General features: G+C 44.7%; 1 protein-coding gene across 2 annotated transcripts in view; it reads right to left on the bottom strand.

The window, feature by feature from the left end:
* Nucleotides 1-22,115, bottom strand: part of ANLN (anillin, actin binding protein) — a 279,002-nt gene that overhangs the window by 124,459 nt on the left and 132,428 nt on the right. For both annotated transcript variants that reach the window (XM_085607473.1, XM_085607472.1), the window contains exons 11-12: nucleotides 13,939-14,090; nucleotides 2,367-2,508 (exon numbers count right to left, since the gene is read on the bottom strand). In XM_085607473.1, the coding sequence (XP_085463599.1) occupies nucleotides 2,367-2,508; nucleotides 13,939-14,090 (294 nt within the window). The remainder of the gene's footprint in view (nucleotides 1-2,366; nucleotides 2,509-13,938; nucleotides 14,091-22,115) is intronic.

Below are 22,115 nucleotides of genomic sequence, written 5' to 3' on the forward strand. Positions count from 1 at the left end.
AACATGGAGTTACTCTAGGCCACGCACTAAGAGCTAACTTCCATTTGGGGCCACCAAACATCCAACGTATCATATTACTGATGTTAAAGTAAGTAGGGTTGAACTGTAGGAATAGCAGCTCTATTTGGCTAGTGAGTCCTCCCCACCCACAAACTTGAAATTGGCATAAGAACTCTGATCACTACTGAATTGGAAAGAAAACAGGAGGACTACCCTGAGCTTCCTGGACCCAGAAAAGAGAGGCTGAAACAAAGACTGGATTGCACGTGAGGGACCTGCAAAGAGGACTTCGCCTGCTGCAGCCACCCAGGGGAAAGAAATTCACTGGTGCCAGTATGGAAGTTACTCCAACAGCTAATTGGTCTGCCCTCTGTTCAGAACCAGGGACACAAAAGCTAAAGAAAGCCTGCACTCCCGAGGGTCTGCTGCCAAAGTCCCTGCTCGGAGACCGAGTCCTAACCTGCCCAAGGTGTCCCTCCACTCATGGAACTCATGGCCGACGTTGAAGCGGACTCTAGTGGACGACCAAAAAAGAGCCCCCCGTATACAAGGAAGTGCTAAACAACACTGCAACTGGGAAATCAGTGGCAACTGGACCTGGAGCAAACTACAACCTGACTCTTGGGGATACCAGGGTGACCGCAGAAACTTACCACACCTCTGCAGCATCCGGGCCACTTCTTGACTGGATCATGCTAAAAGAAGAAATTTGAACAGTGGATCCTAAGACTGCTGAAAGAGACAGGTAACTGTTCCCCTGGACCAGAGTGGTCCCTGTGGCTGGCCCTCAACAAGAGTTTTCTACTAGGCGTTTATGCCAGTTGGCTATAAACCTCTTGCAACAATTTATTGCATTCACAGACTAAATCAAAGTTATTTTACTTACCTTACAATATTCCCATCTCCAGTTTCCCTCAATAAATTTGTCAATTTAGGGTCTTTTTAAAGATGAAAGTATACCCTATTTTTATAAATTGGATAGATTTTTCTTGTGTTTCTAACTTACCTGTTTAGACACTCTTAAATACTTTACACTTGTTCCTTTGCTTAAGCCTGGCTGCTCTGTGCCTCAGCTACCCAGGATAGAAGGTTTTCTTAAAGAAACCCAACTAAACCTCATGGAGATTGTGACGTTATTACATGGTAATGTCTCACGGGGGAGATCGGATGCTTTGGACATTCAGTAAAGTGATAATGATGACAGAGCATGACATGGGTTTTCTGTTCTCATGGCTTTTTACCTGTGAGCCCTATTTTCCGGGTGTAATTTGTAAGGATTGTTAAGAAATGTATTCTGCACAGTGCCACTGTTAAGTAGGCTTTTGTTCTATGATGGATTAACAGATGTTTAAAAAAATAATCCACTTTCCTTCACAAACAATTAAGTGTGACCAAAGTTGGAGAAGAGGACGCCAAAAAGTTTACTTGCCATCTAGGACACCATATGGATTTCTTGCAATGCCATTGAACACTATGGTTGCTTTACTCAGATGAAATATGGACAACCAAGGAAAATAATCAGGTGCCTGTTCGGGTCTCAGGAGTACTTTTAAATGCATGACCTGTGCAGGTAGGGCCAGGGCATGCAAACACAGTAGCATGGAACAGGCAATGCACTAAATAGTGGGACACGGGAAGAGAGTCCTAGACACTAGCAAGGAATCACAGGCATTCTCAGTGAGACATGGAGACAGTGCTACATAAACTTGGACAGAGACAGAGAAGGGACACACACAAACAAAACCCACTGACCGCCAGACAGTGGTTTTAAGACTTGGAGAACCTTGGAGAGCATAGAACGAGCAGAAGTCTTAAATTCTTGTTATTCAAATTTCAAACCTTACACCTACAACACTCAATGCATTTAGTTCACGACTATGAACTTCTTCAGGGCATTCAAAGTATATCTTCCATTCTTAATTCTTCAATGGGTAACATAACAGTCCATCGATCCAAACTAAATTGCATATGCCTAAACACTCTTGTTCAGTGTCAGACCGCCTCATTAGGGACACTCAAATCAGTGTCCAAACAAACGCTCGATGAGCAACTGACAAAATACCAAAGAATGAAACGGGGCCCATATTGAACAAGAGCATTTGGGCATATGCAATATAATTTGAAGAATTTAAGACTGTCTGGAACCTTCAAGCAACATGCATTGGGAGACTTCACACCCAGTTGGTAGCCTGCACTCTAACACTAAAGAAGCATTAGCCCCCATGCCTACGCGGAGTAAGAAAAAAAATTTACATCCCAAAGATTACTTGAATGTTTTTGTTTCAACATCTGAGGCGTTAAAATGATAGTGCAATTCTTGAACACATGCAAAATTGGAATAAATAGGAAAATTTTAAAAATAATACCTTCATCTTCTGTTTGATATTCACAGTACTTGCAGTCCTTTTTTCTTCCATTTTAGAACGGACATCTTCTTTGCGAACAATCATTTGTTTAATTTGAGGGCGGTCAACCTCTTTGAATCTTTGAGATCGATATGCATCAATACTGAATAAAAAAAATTGCATATGCATGTGTGAGAATCAGACTGCAGTCTTTCCTTGTGAAACCTCAGCACAAAACAGTAATTTTAAAGAGGCTTTTGGCTAGGAGCAATAGCATTTAAAACTATTTGCACAGTTGTTACTGGTGGTAGTGGTGAGCACTGACAAGTAGATGAGCATGGAGTAAAAGCAAGAACAAGCATTGGCATAGCCAATAGGTCTCGCTTTTTGGACCTTATAAGTGTTTAGTCATGCAGCACATTATCCATTACATTAGCCATTAAAGACATTAAAGTTTTTGGTAAATCAATCTTGCATCACGGACCTCTACATAGAAAGTTACAAGCAATCGCAGGCAGTGAAAACAGGACGGTAGGAAAGGAGGACAAGTGTTAGTTAACAGGACGTTTAAAAACATGTCCCAGCTTCAGCTCAAAGCATTGTGGTTCTGGGCAAGTCACATAATGTACCTAAGCTAGTTTAAGCTAAATATAGATTGCAAAAAACGTTTGAGGTATAAAAGTGGTGTGCCCTCTGTGCTGTGCTTTATAGTTCGTTACTCTTAATACTCCAAACAAGCGGCTTGAGTACTTCATGTTGGGAGGGACGTATGGGTTGACTGGGTAGCCGACTGCACAGGGTACACCAGGCTTTAATAAGTGCTAATCATGGTGCCTGTAGCATATTAATATGAAAAAAAATGAAAAAAGTAGTTAATGAAGACTAACTGGAGCCCAGTCAGAAGACTTCTGCATGCACACCCTTCGCGCAGACAGATCACTGGGCCCCTCTAAAGATGGAACAATAGCAGCTAAAAAGATAGAATAACTAAAAGAAAGAATGAAAAATAGGAAGATGTTATCACCATGCAAAGAATTATCTATATAAATGAAATAAAATTGGATAACTAGTCTAAAGTCAAGAAGAATGAAGACAGAGAAAAAGATGTAGTCACCATGTGTAGTGTGATCGATATAAAATAGAATGAGATTTCAAGAGTGAAAAATTATAACATGCCTCTAGCTTCTGAGTTATATAAACCAAGGTCAAGCCTACAGACCGAAAGTGCATATCATATGTAGATAGCACAAAAGTGAAGTAAGGAAATACTGAATTCAATCTAAACAAAGAGTGATTACTCTGGGCACATTTAAAGCCATGTGTTTGTAGCCTGTCTGAACCATTTCATGCAGGAACTAACCACATGCAAAGTTCAGAAGGTCTGTCAGGAGCACAGAGTTTAATTGAATCCCAAACTAATCACCCCTAATAAGCCTGAAATTCTTTCTGGCATCGTAGTGTTCAGCTTCTTGCAAGGGTTGTGGTGTTCAGCTGTCTATTTGTGTTTACGACTTCCCGTGCTGGGCACAGTGTGTCTGTTCACGCTGCTTTCCTTTGTTTGAGGTGGCGGTCATTCTATTACAAATAATCTTTAATTCATGACATTGTTGATCAAATGGTTTGGTTGCCCACCATCGGACCGGAACTGCATTTGTTTGCACTGGATGTCCTAAAGGCTAGCAGAGCAGTACACCATACCCATTCAAAATGGTTGCTCTTAGGAGCCGGTTTAGTCTTGAAACATTCCTATTTTTGCAAGGATTCCTTCTCATTTGCAGTACCTGTAAACATTGCAGGTTCGACTTCCATGATACAGTCCTCCCGCTATGTTCAAATTCAAACGGGGGCGGGGTGGGCGATGCAACACACGGTTGGGAGGGTTTAGACATGTTTTGGTCGGTATTATACTGCATATCACCCATGAAATTCTATGTTGGGAACCTAAAATACGTGAAAAAGATCATGCTTTCCAGGTGACACTTTGAGGTTAATTGATTTGTCTTGCCAGCCTTTGGTAATGGCCATGTTTTCAAGTTTACGGATTGAATACGAGCCACTCGTTATGTATTGAAAATGCCCACAATGGCCATCTGCAGTATAATACTCAAATTCTCAGGCATATCCGATAGATAATAAACATTATAACTAACCCATCCATTGACGTGCCATGACTAACTTTAAAGGAGAAGCTTTGCTTGACATGCAAATGTAACTACGGCTGGGTGTGAATAACCTCGGCAACGGTTTATAAGGCGGGCTGTAAAACTGCAGATGTGTTCACAAGATAGTGCGACCAGATGTTAAACCAATAAAAACTTGAACAAAAAAAAGTAGTACTATAATTTCACATCCACCGAAAGGCACAGAATGACTTAAAAGATAGGCCTCAGCAACACAGAAAACAGACAAGGCACTAAGGAAAATAATTTAAATGCAACTGTTACACAGGGTGCCATGTGTGTTGATGAAATTTATTTCTGATATGTCTGCTAACTAACCCTACAATGAGACACACAAAAACTTGCTTTCTAGGTGCAATTGGACATTTTCTGAATTAAGTGGAATTTGCTAGGACAGATGATGATAAAACATGTGACTTCTGAGGAAAATCCATGATGCCTGGTCACCCTTTCACAAGAGCTACTTAGGAACAAAGTAGTATGGTTACATTTTCCAATGTAGGGATCGCTACACATCAAAGTACACTTTATGAAATGCACCCCGATACCTCATTTATGCATTGAGGGCTTTTAGGAGGTACCCGCCGTTTCTATGGATTACATTGGCATGAGTTATATAGATTTTAAGAGATATGTGACGAAGCTTCTCTTGTAGTCATGTGGTTGAGGATTCAGACTGTGAGACTTTATGTTAAGGTCAAGTGCAGGGCCCCTAAGATACCTGTTGTAAATTAGTAAAATGCTCTTTTATATTAAAACAATTCTGCTTACTGCCAGCAAGGGCTTTGGCATAGCTGCCAAGGTTTCAGATTGGTATGTGTGACATTTTCATAATTTCACTGTATTTATGAGTGACATTTCAAAAACTATGAGTGACACTTTCTTGCGAGCAAAATCAAGCAAAGAAGATGAGGGAAACAAATATCAAAAATTACAACCTCTCTTCCTTTGGAGTTCAAGAGGGCCTATTTTTAAACAGTGAAAAGTTGTCAGTCTTTAAGCACGGTACCGAGGCAGTCAGATCTTTTGCGATCCTGCCTCAGCAGAGAGGACTGTAAAAGATCGTCTGATCTCCCAATGTTCACCATGAGGACAGGCAGCAAACTGGCGGCACACAGAGTGGCATTTCACTGTTGGCTGGGCGAGGTGGGCAAAGTATTAAATGGTGAAAACTAAAGTGTACTCGCGGAGGAGTCACTGTCAGTCAATTCTGCTCACATGGTACTTGCAGCGGCAAACTCACTATCTGCACTCGTAATCTGCGCTCATTCACCTGCAATGCACCGAATTTACATTCTCTAATTTATATGTACTCACAGACTAAAATCTGTGAATCGAAATCTACACACCTGAGATTATCGAGGAATTTGCACTCATACTCCTGCCATCGCTGCACATGTGAGATTACCACGAAACCTGCACCTTCTCTATCTTTGTGAATGTGCACCTGCACACATGGCATCCCGTGTACAATACACACACAGTATTATCTCTAAATGTGTACACACATACCTGTGAGCCAGCACTCCCATATTAAAGCAGAGGCATTGTAGGCAGGAGGCAATTAGTACAATGAAGCCATTTTGGCTTCACAAATCAGTCTCCGGTTTGATTAGGGTCTGTTCTCTATGCATATTTTACTCACCTCAAATTTGTGACAAGGTATATGCAACAGAAACTCGGGCTGAATGAAGCCTCATAGAGCAGGCAAATTACCGACTGTAGACGTTGTAACAAGCACATTGCTAAAAACCCTTCTCCTCCCAAACTATCTTATTTACATATTTCATCTCTTTATTTACCTGTAGCTGCGCAGCATCGCAACTCTACTAATCAGCCCAGAGCAAAGCACCTTAAGCTTTCCGAATCTTAAGGCATCATGACCCAGTCTGTACAATGCACCAATGAGGATGAACCTGCAAAACATTCTGTAATTCTGGCCAAATCACCCAATCTGCCCGGGCTCTAAAAACGGATTGTGTCCAATGCCACGTGACAGGTGCTACTTTAAAGCGCTTCTTTGGTGCAGTTTCGCACTGTAAGAGCAAAAACAGACAACGAATATCGGAGGCAAGTGTTTTCAAAACACGGAAACAAGAGCTTATTAACTGGGAACAACTGTAATCGAAACGGGTTTAAAGTTCGGCACTTCAGCAGCATGGTGCGATTCAAAACTCGGGTGGCTGGTACTTAGGAGTTGTTAGCTGCCCGCCTCCTTCCTTAGTCCAGGGCTGTTTTCAGAGTCTGCTGCGCACGCCAGTGACAGACTGTCCCGGGAGGCCTTTGCAACTGCCGGTCATTGACTCCATGACGTGAGCTCGGTGATCATGATTAATTGAATTCACTGTGGGCTCACAAGATGAAGGTCCAATGAGCAGGCAGACAGTGCTGCGACTGCCATAACTGCGACGGTGCCCGCAAACCAGAAGGAAAGATCAAAAAAGTACTGCAAGTACTGCTGCCGCGGAGAGCTTCAAAATTAATGAAAAATTGCGTAGTAAACGGACAAACAAGGGGAACTTAAAAATACATCAAATTCCATAGTAGGCATGTGTACGATGACACGCATGCGCAAAAGCGAGGGGGAGCACATATAGACAGGGAGTGAAAAACGACGGAACACCGTCGCGCGCTAGCAGTCTGGGTAGCGCGGCTGGTACAGCAGAGAGACCGTGCCATTTGAAAATGCGTGACAATGCATTTCAGTGCGGTGATGCGAAACACCACACTGAAATGCGTTAGTGTCACGCCCGTTGCGTGATACTTGGCAGGCCTGCTTTGGGTCACCAACTGATTCATTCCATCATAATTTTGATATTTTAGATGCACCCAAGTAAATAAGCAGCTGCTGCGATCAGTGCTGCTCTCAAGCACTAATACTGAATGCTTTATTGATTGCTCGGCAGTCGGTGATCAGTTGGACCCTGGCGTAGCGTCCTTGTGATACTTTTGGACGCAAACTTATGTCTAATAGGGTGTAGAATAAATTATACAGTTGACAACTTTTTTCAATAACGTAATCTCGGTCTTTGGGTTTGAGCACTTGCATAAAGAAATAGATGTTTTTAAATATTTCTTTACTTTTGCAGCAATCGCGGCACCGGTGCTTTACCTTTAACCATGAGTAAAGCGCCGGTGCCGCAATTGCTGCAAAAGTAAACAAATATTAAAAAACATCTATTTCTTAATTTTTGCGACAATCGCGTCACCGGCGCTTTACTTTTAAAATTAAAAGGGTGCAACGATTATGCCAAAGTGAAACAAGCACGCAAAGGAAAAAAAAAGTGACGCAGCCGCGAGTGGTGCGAAAGCTGGCGAAAGTGAAAGCTCCAGTTGGCGCCTCGGGCTCTGAAAGCTGCGGGCGAGCAGGCTCCGCAAGCGCTAGGCCGTGTGGCAGCACTTTGAAAACCCGAACACTAAATGTCTCAGCCAGACCAGCACATGCGCTGGATCTGGCGAGAGCTAAAAAGAAACAGTCCTCTTGCATTCTGGCTCTCGATCTCAACCAATGGTTGTCTCTGCCACCTAGTGGTGGCATCCCGAATTGCTCCTATATCCGTTTGTATACAGAGCCTCGCACAGGTCGCAGGCAACATGCTCCCATACTTGCTTGCATATTCACCCCATCCCTTTTTCCTGGCAAAGATCGTGGATTTTAAACTGCTTCTCTTTTGCTCAACATATTGCTTTCACAGAGCTTAATCCCGATTCTTATGTCTTTTTATATCCATAATTTTGCTCATTTGCCCTTTGTCTCCTTTCAGATTGGGTAGCTCATTCCACAGCTTTAAACCATGTGCACAGTGCACTGTCATCAGCTGTCTGCAGCTACTCACCTGCATAACCTGTGGGGCATTCAGTGTACCACCATCGTTATGACGTCCCTTTGGAAACGACTGGCTTGTATTCAAAGTAAAGATGGGCCATTTGAAAAATACCTCGGATTTCATCACCAGGAGCAAGATGGCACCATTCTGGAAAGTGAGGCAATCCTCACAGGGCCCTCTCTACCATCTTCCTTGGAGGTCACCCTTGCAGCCACTTTCCAAGTGGAGCAAGCAAACCTGGAGAGGGTAAAAGCACCACGTTCAAATATTTGTTCCAGACAAACCATATTGTCATGGTCCAATGAAGGTGTGCGTGAAGAGCCTGGAAGCAGAGCACCCTCTTTGGGGCAATTGATCCCAGCTCCTCACAAAGATCTGTTACCAGCTGCTCATCTTGCCACAGACTACCATGAGCTGCAGTTGCACAGGATTTGGAGGTGGGAGGCAGGATTTCCATCAATGCAATCTACATTTCGGTTTCAACTATTTGAGACGCTCAGAGCCTTAAGTTTGAAGATAGAAACCGTCTGCCTAAAGTTCCTATGATGCACCCTATTCCTCGAGGGCAGCCAGCCCCGAGTCTCCTGTGCTGTGGTCTTAGGCCACAGGATCAGAAAACGTCACTGGTCAAGCCAAGCAGCAACACTGACCATGGGGTCCAGGTGACTGCCCCACTTGGTCCCTATGGCATCAGCCTGCCATTCGGAGGTAGATGTTTCAGATCAGTGACTGCCTCACTGTGAGAAAGTGCCAACTTACTTGCATGGTATGCCCCCACTTTTTGCTGAATTGCTGACTGTGCTTTGAAGGAGTGTGCCCTGGGCTCCTGCCAATCAGGTGCCCAGGGCCGATATTCCTTCCCTAAAACCCAAATTGGCAGACCTTGCCCACATGTCAGCCCCTGGTAAATGGTACCCTAGGTACCCAGGGCCTTGTAACCAGGGAAGGCCTCTAAGGGCTGCAGCACTTATTGTGCCACCCTTAGAGGCCCTGTACCCTAACACAAACACACTGCCTTGCAGGCTGAGTGTCCAGGTACAAGACAAAACCCAAAGTCGACATGGCACACATCCCTGTGTGCCATGCCCGCAACCTACACTGCCCTAGCATACATCAGCCACCCCTCTAGCTGGGTGCCCTATGCCAGTGGTGTGGGCACAGGAGCATGAGCCTTTTGCCCCTACAGTACCCAGGTCCATTCCTGGGCACTGTAAGTGCAGTGCTGCCATTTAAGAGTACATGGTGCTGGGAGCTCGTCAAACACGAACTCCAGAGCACCATAATGGCAACACTGAAGACTAAGAAGTTTGGTATCAAACTTCTCAGCACATTAAACCCGCACTGATGCCAGTGTGTGATTTAATGTACAAAGCACTACAGAGGGCATTTTAGAGATGCCCCCTGAAACCTAACCTACCCTCCACGTCTGGTCTGGGAGGCTGCCCAGACATGTTGCTGGACCCCTGGGTGGAGAGCCCCTGCTCTCCTGGGGCTGCAAAAATCCACATCCTGGGCGAGGTGCTAGGTCTCCTCGCCCAGGATGGGCAGGGGGAAGCTTCAAAGGCATGCCGCCTCTGTGAGCTTCTCCAGGCCACTTGCTGTACCCAGCAAACTGGCCCCCACCGGTTCTGACCCCCACTCTGGCGGGAAGACTGGCCGGAAACCCCAAATAAGGACAGGGGATGTGCCAGCCTGCCAACCCCACCCCTCAGGTGCGGGAGGCGAGGTGATGCACATCTCTGGGCGCTCGCCATCTTGAAGATGGGAGGCCCTGCCGAATCAGGACTAGGCTACTGCCCCCCTCCCACAGGAGAGTGGCAGGATAGGGGGTGTACCCACCCCATGGCAGGGACCCATTGGTCTCTGCCCTTTACCTACCTGTAACGCCCCTTAATCTAGTATTTAGAGGCACCCTGAACCTTCCTTCTCCAGATTCCAAACAAGCAAAGAAGAACAAGAAGAAAGACGACGTGCCGCGCAGCTGCTAAGAAGAGGAAGACACCAACTGCTTTAGCCCCAGCCCTACCGGCCTGTTGACCCTCGAAACTGCTCCTGCTAAATCCCGGCACCTCCTGTGGCCAGTAACCTCACAAACCCCGGAGGACTTGGCTACCTTGGGACCCTGAGCATCTGGGACTCCCACGAGCAGTGGCTCTGCTCAAAGTAAGTATCTAACCCCTGGCATCAGCCCAGAACCTCGAACCCTGCACACTCTGCATCCGCCAAGCCTGACCTGGGCTGGAGTGGACAAAGACCCAGAGGACGTCCCCCTGGCGACTGTGACCCCGAATCCAGCACCCAAGGACCCCCTTCGACACTCCCGACGCCTGCAGCCTCCGAACCGGGGACCCCCCCAACCACGATCAACAGAGGGTAAGATTTCCCGACATCAAAAGGCACCCCTGCACCCGGCGGCCCCCTGTGCTCGACTCATGGGTACCTACCTATCCTCCAACTACCCAACTTACGTCTCGAAGTGGTGGTGGCACCTGAAGAATCTTCGTCCCCGAACTTGCAGCCTTTGTTCGTCCTTGAGCTTTCCCATTGAAATCCATTGAGCACCCGAAGGCTCAAATGCACCCTGCCAGTGCAACTTCTACTCCTAACTACTTCCCCATTTGCCCTTAGCAAGTGACCAGGAGCCCAGCTCCCACAGCCGCGTGGCCTGCTAGTCAGCAGCCACCAACCAAGGCCCCCCTGCCTCCTATAGGATAACATTGGGCCCAACTCACTCTGCACCGGTCTGCCCCTGTGCCACTGAGGGTGTAACAACTGTACTTACCTGACCCTGGGAGACCCCTGAGTCTGTGCCCAGAACCTTAACTCTGGCAGTCGAGTAGTTATCCAAAAGCAGATAACCCACTTTTCTTCCATTGGATTACATTGACTGGTTTTCTCTGATATTTCTTCAAAGTGTGGAGTTTCTAAACTTTAAAATAACGAGTAACGAAAACACTCACCTGCGATTAGGAGAGAGACCAATGCTGAAACTTTGTGCCCAGCACTGACCCTGCAAAGTACTCACAACCGTACTTACCTCTAACTCCATTTTCTCCCATAGGAGATCGACTGTTTTTCTGTGAAATTTCTTATAAGTGTCGATTTTTGCAAACTACAAATATTCTTTAAAAATCGTACCAACTGTGAAAACGTAAATGTTTACCTGTTTTAGATAGATGTTCCAGCCCTGAGCCTAGGAGCCCAGTACTGGATTACAAATGTAACGAGAACATACTTTACCCGTAACTTGAATTTTCTTCCATAGGGAATCATTGACTGTTTTTCTATGAAACTTCTTCTAAGGGTCGATTTTGCAAACTTAGAAATATTCCTTAGAAATCACCTGTATAACTTAAACGCAGTTTCTCAACTGCTTACAGGTGGTACACTAGAGCTGGATCCAGGATCCAACACTGACCTAGCAAAAGTACCCATAACCCCATTTACCTGCTAAGTGAATTTCCTTCCATAGGATAACATTGGTAATTTGATCAGAAAAAGTTTCTAATTGTCAACTTTTGAAATAGCAAAATATTGTTTAAAAATCACAACAGTAACTTAACCGAATTTACTCACTTGTTTCCAAGAACTGTCCCAGGACTGAATCTAGAATCCAGTACTGGAGTTAGAAAAGTAATCCTAAAAGTAATCAAGTGCACATAACTTAAAACTCCCAGTGAGCTCAATGTATTATTGCGCTTGAAATTGTGTTGCCTATTGCAACAACCTGCAATTATTACCTACAAAAGTCAATTGCATATTGCAAAAGTATTTAACTAAAGCATCTCATTCTGAGAAAGTATATTTTGGTACCTATTGTTGGTTCTAAAATAAAACAGCCATCTATTTTTTTTATATAAACCATTGGCCTAGAGTTAGTTATTGAGTGTGTGCGACCATTTGCTGACTGAGTGTGTACAACAAATGCTTTACACTGTCCTCTGATACTGCCTTACTGCTCGACCAAGCTACCACTTTAGAGAGTAAGGTTATATCTAACTTTAACCTCTGCCAAACCTCTGGGGACTGTGGACTCTGTACACACTGTACCTATTTGGGAACAGTATACACAGAGCCACTTTCTTTCTCACACTCACCCAGCCAGACCTTCCAACTGAGAGAAGTAATGCAGAACAGGACATCCTTCATCCCACCGGATGCTATAAAACCATCATGGGGAAGGATTTCAAGGTGCTGTTCATCGAGACACTGGCACACCCAGTAGAATATGAATGACCCTTCAGATATAAAATGACCTAACATGCAATAACAATGGGGGTGGTCACTATACAAATAACATGATGCCATCAGGCCATCAAGTCTTCATCTCTGGCACTAGTTCGACCTTCTTGCTCCTAGACTACACACAAGGAGATCACTGGCTTATGTTCGACCTGGATAAGGAAGCTGTGGAACAGAAACTGCCGACATCCAGGGACCTCTTTGACATGTACGCCAGGGTAATGACTGCAAGTCCAGCTATGCAGCTGTGGTCCTGTCTCAAGTACTAGCACTTAAAGTTTGTGGCTAAAGATAAAGTAATTAACCACTGCTTGGATAGCAAGAATATGTTGCATGTCTCGACACAAGTTCATACAGAAGACAGGCATACATCCACAGTCAAATCACTGCCATGTAGGTTGCACTGGTCAGAAAATACCTCTCAGCAAACCTCTTTCTTGCATGGTCAAAGGTGGCCGACTCCACGTTTGTGTGGTAGGTCTACTACCACCAGTAAATTCAGTGAAATAAAACTTACCAGTGTCATTAAAATAGCAAAGATTGGCTGTGTGTTACTGTTGCTATGGATTCTACCATCGAGGCCAAGTCTGCCCAAGTTGGGCTGTCCATAATGTCTGAAGTAGACATTAAGGACAGACATTATGAGAGGATAATTTTAAGGGCAATAAAGCCCTCCTCTCCTCCCCCAACCCCCACCACAGCTGTTGAAAGCTACGAATGTGTGCTCTTGGTGAGCCCTTAGGTGCCCATCCTAAAGGAGCACCTAAAATCCCTCAGGTTTAAGGAAGGTTTCAGACACTACCAGTACCAGATGCTGTCACTTGGTTTTCAATGCCACCACTTGTCTCTACATAAATATCCTGGCCCTCAGCAGCAGCATTCCTGCATCATTACACATACATAGACACATGGCTCATATTGGTGTCCTCCACAGAAGGTGTTGCCTGCATTATGTCCAAAACTGGATACTCTACATAAGAAATTAGAGTTCCTCCATTACTGCTGCCAGAGTGAGGAAGGCCCTAAAGAACACATTGCGACAATTTTTAGCCACTGAGGAATACAGATGAGCTGATGTGCTAAGAGTTTTTATGTACCCTGCACATCATGAAATAAGGTTGTATGCATGTTGCCCCTTAAGCAGAAAAAGAGATCAGGCCACACCAGGTCCAACTCTCACACTACTTGCAAGATCAGACAGAACCTTTGTATTTTGGAACTATGCAGACAAAATATTCATTATTAATCACTAAATCGAATCAGCATAATAGGTTATGAATATGATGAATGCTGACCTTCGAAGCACATTGAAGGATTCAAACTAAGCTCTTAAATTGTAGTTACCTATACAGCAAGTTATGATCTTCAGCTACAGAGTCTAAACTGTCTCCCGACGAAGCTCTGGGCACACGTGTCCGCTGGAACTTTCCAGATTTAGGGCTGTCACATGATGTACTGCTAGTCTCCAGAGTTCTACTTGAAGGGGACAGTAAAGCCTACAACGAAAAACACATAGGTCAAAACATACACTGAAACAGTTTCTAAAAGATTCTTTTACTACAGTTTCAAGTTAACATCTCAAATATCAGGTGACAATTTAAGATATCACAAAGCGCAAAACAGCAATGCACAAGAGTATAATTTAAGCAGAATTACAGTTTTAATAAGGGGTAACTTATGGCAAATTACTGAACCGAATTACATCAAGATACAATAAAGTTCTTAATGGAAAAAAAGATGAATAAAAATTAAAGTGTTAGATAAAAGAAACCTGCAGAGAACTGATGGACAGAGAACTTGAAAGAAGTGATGGAAGACGACAGAGGGGTTACATTTGACAGATTGTGGAGAGCATGTGACCGTTTGAGAGCACTGTGTGAGAAAGTGGCTCTGTATATACTGTTCCTTAATAGGTACAGGGTGTACAGAGTCCACAGACCCCAAGGGTTTAACAGAGGTTAAAGTTAGATATAACCTTACTCTCCAAAGTGGTAGCCTGGTCGAGCAGTAAGGCAGTATCAGAGGACAGTGTAAGGCATTTGTTGTACACAGTCAGCAAATAGTTCCACACACTCAATAACTGAACTCTAGGCCAATGGCTTGTATATAAAAAAAAAATATATGCTTGTTTTATTTTAGAACCAACACTTGGAATTAAAATATACTTTCTCGACAGATGTTTCATAAAAATACTTTTGTATATGCAATAGACTTTTTAGTAAACAGTTACAAGTAGTTGCAATAAGCAACTCTATTTCTAAACACAATACATTGAGCTCAATGATAAATTCAAATTATATGCAACAGATTACTTTTTAGATTACTTTTGTAATTCCAGGCCTGGATCCTAGATCCAATCCTGGGTCAGTTCTCAGAATCAGTTGTTAAAAGTCGACTTTGGTACGGTAATGATTTTTAACTAATATTTAGCTATTTTAAAAGTTAGCACTCAGAGCAAACAATCAATGATTCCCTATGGAAGAAAAGTTAGGTTACAGGTACAGTAGGTTATCGTTACTTTTGTAATCCAGTAATGGGTGCCTAGACTCAGTACTGGGACCTTTATCCAAAACAGGTAAGTAATGACGTTTTCAGATGTTATGCGATTTTTGAAGAATATTTAGAAATTGCAGATATCAACACTTAAAAGAAATCTCACAGAAAAACAGTCAATGGTTTCCGATGGAAGAAAAAGGAGTTAAAGGTAAGTATAGTTGTGGGTACTTTTCAGAGTCAGTGCTGGGCACCAAGATCCAGCACTGGGAGCTCACCTAAGAGCAGGTGAGTAAATTCGTTTTGGTCACTCGGCTGATTTTTGGTGATTATTTGAAGATTTCAAAAGTCCACACTTAGAAGAAATTTCAGGAAAAAGCCAGTCAATGTTACCCTATGAGGAAAATAGAGTTTGCGGTTTCAGGGTAAGTATTCGACTGGCAGAGTTGAGGTTCTGGGCACAGACTCAGGGGTCTCCCAGGGTCAGGTAGGTATAGTTGTTTCACCCTCAGCGGCTCTAGGGCGGCCGGGTGCAGAGAGAGTTAGGCCCAATGTTATCCTATGAGGGATAGGGGGGCCTGGTTTGGTGGCTGCTGTCTGGCAAGCCAAGCGGCTGTGGTAGCTGGGCTCCTGGTCACTTACTCAGGGCAAGTGGGGAAGTAGGTTAGAGTAGAGTTTTCATGGCCAGGGCCACTCGGGCGGCTGGGTGCAGGGTGCTTTTGAGCCGTCGGGCGCTCAATTGATTTCTATGGGAAATCTCCGGTTTGGAAAAAGACTGCAGGCTCGGGGACGAGGACTCTTCAGGTGCCACCACCACTTCGAGAGGTCAGTTGGGTAGTTGGAGGATAGGTAGGTACCCCGGGATTGGACACAGAGGGCCGTGGGGCGCCGGGTGCAGGGGTGCCTTTTGGTGTCGGAAAATCTTACCCTCTTGATCGCGGTTGGGGTGGCACTCTGTTCTGAGGCTGCAGGCTTCTTCAGGATTGTCGAGGGGGGTCCTTGGGCGCCGGACTCGGGGTCACAGTCGCCGTGGGGTCGTCCTCGTGGGTTTAGTTCACTCCGGCACCGGCCAGGCTTGGCGGGTGCAGAGTAGGCTGGGATCGCTGTTCCAGGCTGCTGCCAGGGGTGAAAGGTAGGTTCTGAGTAGAGCCTCTACTCATGGGAGTCCCAGGGGATCAGAGTTCAAAGGTAGCCAGGTCCTCCGGGGTTTCTGAGGTTGCTGGCCACAAGAGATGCAGGGTTTGGAGCAGGAGCAGTTCCGAGGTCAACAGGCCGGTAGGGCTGGTGCCAAAGCAGTTGGTGTCTCCCTCTCCTTCGCAGCTGCAGGGCAGGTCTTCTTTTCTTCTCGCTCTTCTTGTAGTTTCGGAATCTGGAATCTGGGGAAGGAAGGTTCAGGGTGCCCCTAAATACTAGATTTAGGGGTGTTACAGGTAGGTGAAGGCCAGGGACCAATGGGTCCTTGTCCTGGGGTGGGTACACCCCCTATCCTGCCTCTCTCCTGTGGGAGGGGGGCAGTAGCCTTATCCTGATGAATGAATGAATGAGTTTATTTATAGAGCGCTACGTCCACTCCAGGGAGCATCTTGGCGCTATCAGACCGAAACAAAGGACATAGCGGTAACAAAAGAAATAGAGAAACAGATGGCAAGATTAGCATGATAGCAGAGAGAACACAATACTATCATTGATAGAGAAAATCCAGGTTTTTAAGAGCTTTCTAAAAAGCACTTCAGTTTACGCCAATCTCAGCTGAGTCGGCAGCCTGTTCCAAGCCTTTGTCCCTAAAACCGATTAAGTTTTACCCCCTTTTGTTTTCAGTCGAAAACGGGGGACTACCAAAAAATGTCCAGATGAAGACCGAAGAGAACGATGTGTAGTGTAAGGCTGAATTCGAGTGCTAAGATAGACTGGCCCAAGTGCTTTCGTAGTTTTACAGATGATAGTTAAAATTTTAAACAGAATTCTTTTATGTATGGGCAACCAATGTAGACATTGAAGTGCTGACGAAGAGGAAGCTCTCCGAGGAAGCCTAAGCACCATCCTGGCAGCTGTGTTCTGGACCACTTGTAACTTTTTTATGATGGATTTGTTTACACCCGCATACAGGCTGTTGCAGTAGTCCAGGCGTGAAAGCACTAGCGCCACTGCAACCGCCTTCCTAGCATGAACAGGCAAAAGGTCCAGAAACTTTCTCAAAGTCTTTATTGTATGAAAGCACATGCCTGCTACTTGCGATGCTTGTCTGTGGAAGGATAAAGAATGATCAAATACAATTCCTAAATTCCGAGCTGAATCCGCAACATTAGGTGGAGGAACCATATTTTCAGACCACCACTGGCTAGGTGAAAAAAGATTAGTTTTACCAAACAACATAATTTCGGTTTTTTGGCTATTACATTTTAGATGGTTCTCCTTCATCCAATTCATAACTGCTGTTAGGCAGTGATAACATTTTTCCTCGGAATTGGTGGAATGTTTATCTAAGGTAAGGATGATCTGGATGTCATCTGCATATGTAATAGCCTCAACCTCAAATGAGTCGATCAGAGTGAGTAACGGGGTCATATATAGATTAAAATGTGTAGGGCTTAAAGAAGAGCCCTGAGGGACTCCTGACAGACTCAGTTTCTCTGCCGACTTATAGTGGCCGAGGGTGACAATACTACTTCTATTTCCTAAAAAGGATGTCAGCCAGGATAATACCTTATTGGTAATGCCATAGTTCGCCAATCTATCCAACAAGACAGCATGGGAGATGGTATCAAACGCTGCCGATAAGTCCAACAGAATCAGTACTGCATCCCTGCCTTCATCTAACGCCAATTTTAATGTTTCTGATGTGTGGAGCAGCACTGATTCTGTCGAATGGCCAGGTCTGAAGCCAGATTGTTTGGGATGAAGAAGATTTTCTTTCGCTAAGAATTCGTGCAATTGCTTGTTTACCAGTTTTTCCGCCAAGTTACTCAACCAGGGCAATAATGAACTTGGTCGTAGGTTAGAAAGTGTACTGGGATCAGCAACTTTCTTTTTTTGGAGAGGTTTTACTGCCGCAATTTTCCAAGTGTCCGGAACACTAGCGGACTCAAATGATGCATTAATTATCCTATTAATAACCGGGTTGATACTCTCTACAAGTGCCTGAAAGACTTTGAGGACACGGATCGAACGGGGAACCCGATTTACAGGCAAGAATAGCCTGTTTTGATTGTTCCAAACTGACTTCTTGAAAGCTAGAAAAAAAACTTTTGCAGACCCTGCGAGTGTAGCCCCACTCATCGAGGGGGTGGTTACAGGAAAATCTTCCCTCAAGTCTCTGATTTTTTCTTCAAAGTATGCTGAGATAGAATCGCATAGTACTTGTGATGGTATCATTTCTTGAGTCAGTATCTTAGGTTCCGTATATAACTTAACAATATCAAAAATGATTTTTTGGTCATTTCCAGCTAACTCAATTTGATTAGAGTAGAAGGTAACTTTTTCCACTTTAATACTGTGATGGTATTGTTTGAGGGCATCTTTAAACAACCTAAGATCCGTTGGTTTGTAACTAGTCCTCCAAATTCTTTCTTTTTTCCTACAGCTCATTTGTAGTTCCTTTAGACGGGGGTAAACCATAGGGCTTGCTTTTTGCTATTACTCCGTACCTTCCGAAGATACGTGAGTGGGGCTAACTTATCGGCCAAAGATTCCATCCATTCATAAAACCTGTCTGTATCTATGGAAGGAGTACCTGAAAAACTGGGTTTAGTTATCTCTGCCATATTTAAAAGCTCTGGATGTGTAAGCATATTGTTCCATTTCCGGATTTTTATAGGGTCTTGTGGGTTCCGACCAGTCGCTGTAGGGTCCTTATCAAATCTGATCTTGAATGAAATGTATTTATGATCTGACCACGTGATTGCTAAGGGAGTTTCTACCATAAGACTGGTCAAATTAGTACAAATACCATCCAGGATGTGCCCAGCGGTATGAGTTGAGGACTCAATTATTTGTTTTAAACCTACAGTACTGATTATTTCCTAAAACTGTCTTGTATAGGGATTATCCTGGGAGTCTAAATGGATGTTCAAATCACCTAAAATGGTAAAATTAGAATATCTAATTACCAGGGGGCCAATACTGTCTCCTAATGTATCTATAAAATTCTGTGGAGGGCCTGGTGGTCTATAGATAAGAACTCCTGTAAACGTGGTACTGCTGTTTAATTAAAAACAGAACTGAAGACTCTCGGCCCCATCAAAAGCCATAGCGTCTATATTTTTTAATATCAGGTGTTGCTTATATATAATTGCAAGACCCCCACCTCTTTTTCCGTCTCGATCCTGTCTTGTTAGAGTATAGCCCTGTGGTAATGCCCGTACGATATCCGGATTCGAACAATCATTCATCCATGTTTCAGTAATAAATAAACAATCTAGATCTTCTGAGTTGAGGAGATCATAGATATAAGTAGCATGTTTAGACAGGGAACGTGCGTTTATCAGGCCACAATGTAGGTGAGGGCTAAGTGATTCCCTTTCTTTAGCTACCCTAGTGGGGCTGTGAATATCTAACAAAGCCCTACACATCAAACAAGAAACTGACCCCTTGATATCACCCACATGATATTGTACTGGACATCTCGTACCATAGCTATTTAGTCTTAATAACTCCTCGGCGGTGTAATAAGTACCTGAACTCAAATTGACAGCGTTCTCCGCCTCGGCCGCATGCCGGACGCGGACGGGCGCAGACGGGCTTGCCTTAGGCGCGAGTTCGGCGCGTCAGCGGCGCGCCCGCTGCGTGCGTCCGCTGCGCGTCCGGCGAAGCATCGGTATATGTATGCTTCAGGTGGCCAACCACTAGACTGCTGAACCATGGTGGCTCACCGGAAGTGAGTGAGTATGCCTCGTTAAGCTGAGTGCCAAAGTGCGGTGCCTACAAACAATTCATAAAATACAGCGTTTTTCATTTATTAAAATTACATTCTACTTAGGATTAAAACTAAAGCAAAATCTATTTCTAAAAGGAATCTAGCAGAAAGAGCGAATTCAGAGTGCAGGGAAACGAATCCTGACCTCTTTTGTTATGCGCTATTTTAAGCTCGGTCCGCCTGATAGGGTAGGGCCTCCCATCTTCAAGATGGCGAGAGCCCGGAGATGTGCTTCACCTCGCCTCCCCCACCTGAGGGGTGGGGTGGGCAGGCTGGCACATCCCCTGTCCTTGTACGGTGTTTCCGGCCAAGCTTCTCGCCAGAGTGGGGGGTTGCAGTGGCCTGGGGAAACTCCTAGAGGCGGCAGGACTTTGAAGCTTCCCTTTGCTCATCCTGGGGGAGGAGATTTATCACCTCGCCCAGGATGTGCATTGTTGCAGGCCCGGGAGAGCAGGGGCTTTCCCACCCAGGGGTCCAGCAACGTGTCTGCTGTGTGGCAGCCTGGGCAGCCTCAGAGCAGACGTGGATTGTAGGTTAGTTGTAAGGGGGCATCTCTAAGATGCCCTCTGGGGTGCTTGGTACATTAAATCCCACACTGGCATCAGTGTGGGTTTAATGTGCTGAGAAGTTTGATACCAAACTTCCCAGTCTTCAGTGTTGCCATTATGGTGCTGTGGAGCTAGTGTTTGACGAGCTCTCAGCACCATATACTCTTAAATGGCAGCACTGCACTTACAGTGCCCAGGAATGGACCTAGGTACTGTAGGGGCACAGGGCTCCTGCTCCTGTGCCCACACCATGGGCATACGGCACCCAGCCAGAGGGGTGGCTGACATATGCCTTGGCAGTGTAGGTGATGGGCATGGCACACAGAGATGTGTGCCATGTCGACTCTTCATTTTGTCTTGCACCCAGACACTCAGCCTGCAAAGGCAGTGTGTGTGTAAGGGTACACGGCCTCTAAGGGTGGCACAATGAGTGCTGCAGCCCTTAGGGGCCTTTCCTGGTCACAAGGCCCTGGGTACCTAGGGTACCATTTACCAGGGGCTGACATGTGGCCAGGGTTTGCCAATTTGGAGGTTGTGTGTTTTAAGGAAGGAACATAGGCCCTGGGCACCTGATTGGCAGGAGTCCAGGGTACACTCAAAGTACATTCAGCAATTTAGCAAAAAGTGGGGACATACCATGCAAGAAAGATGGCACTTTCTCACACACTGTCAAAGTTATCATAAGCAAGGGGGGGATGCACTTGTGTGGAGCTGGGAGGAAGAACAGAAAAGGGGAGAGAAAGCTCACCAGAAGCAACCATGAGTTACTAAGAAGGCATGGGAAGTATTAGGATATTTTGGGATACCTCTTTCAGGTCCTGCATGTGTTAAAGGTAGATCAACTATAAGGGTGCTATGAGTTGCAGAGGGGGAACTCGAGATTATGCTAAAGTTCCTTGCAGCACTACTATCTTGAACTACAGTTGAGTAAAACACAACATCAGAAAACTGCCTACAGCAAAATTAATTTGGACACGTTTCCCAATTCACATTGGGCTATTTTTTAATTAATCACAAGGCATTCCTAAAGGTGAAACCTATTGTTAGGTGAACCACCCTAAAATGCAAAACCAAGTCTACTACAATGCCTCTGAAGCAAGGACACATCTATTAAAAAAAAAAGAAGTAAATTGCTGCAACCTACACTGTTCTACAAACGCCGCCAAATACGAATTTACAGTGCAAAACAGTTAAATGGCTGTATGATGGAACAACTACAGTCTAACAATGCCTTAACCACGACTTAGTCGAAAGCATGAAAGTTTTAACAACAACTATCTTTTACAACTATGCCCTTACCCCATTAATGTATCCATTTTACAGGCAGGTATAAACGTGTGTGTGTACCTATAAAATACTTAAACTTTTGTGGTAAAGGCATGCATGCTAAAGACATGCGTTGTAAAATTAACATTGGTAAGTCTCTCTCTCTCTCTCTCTCTCTCTCTCTCTCTCTCATATTCCTGGAAAAACAAAGCAGCACACTTCAGGACAGCAAAATACTTTATTGCGCACAGAGAGGACGTGTTTCAGGAATGACTTTTTCAAAAAAGGCTCTGCCGAAACAC

Source organism: Triturus cristatus, chromosome 5_2 (assembly GCF_964204655.1).
Source record: "Triturus cristatus chromosome 5_2, aTriCri1.1, whole genome shotgun sequence".
NCBI lineage: Eukaryota > Metazoa > Chordata > Amphibia > Caudata > Salamandridae > Triturus > Triturus cristatus.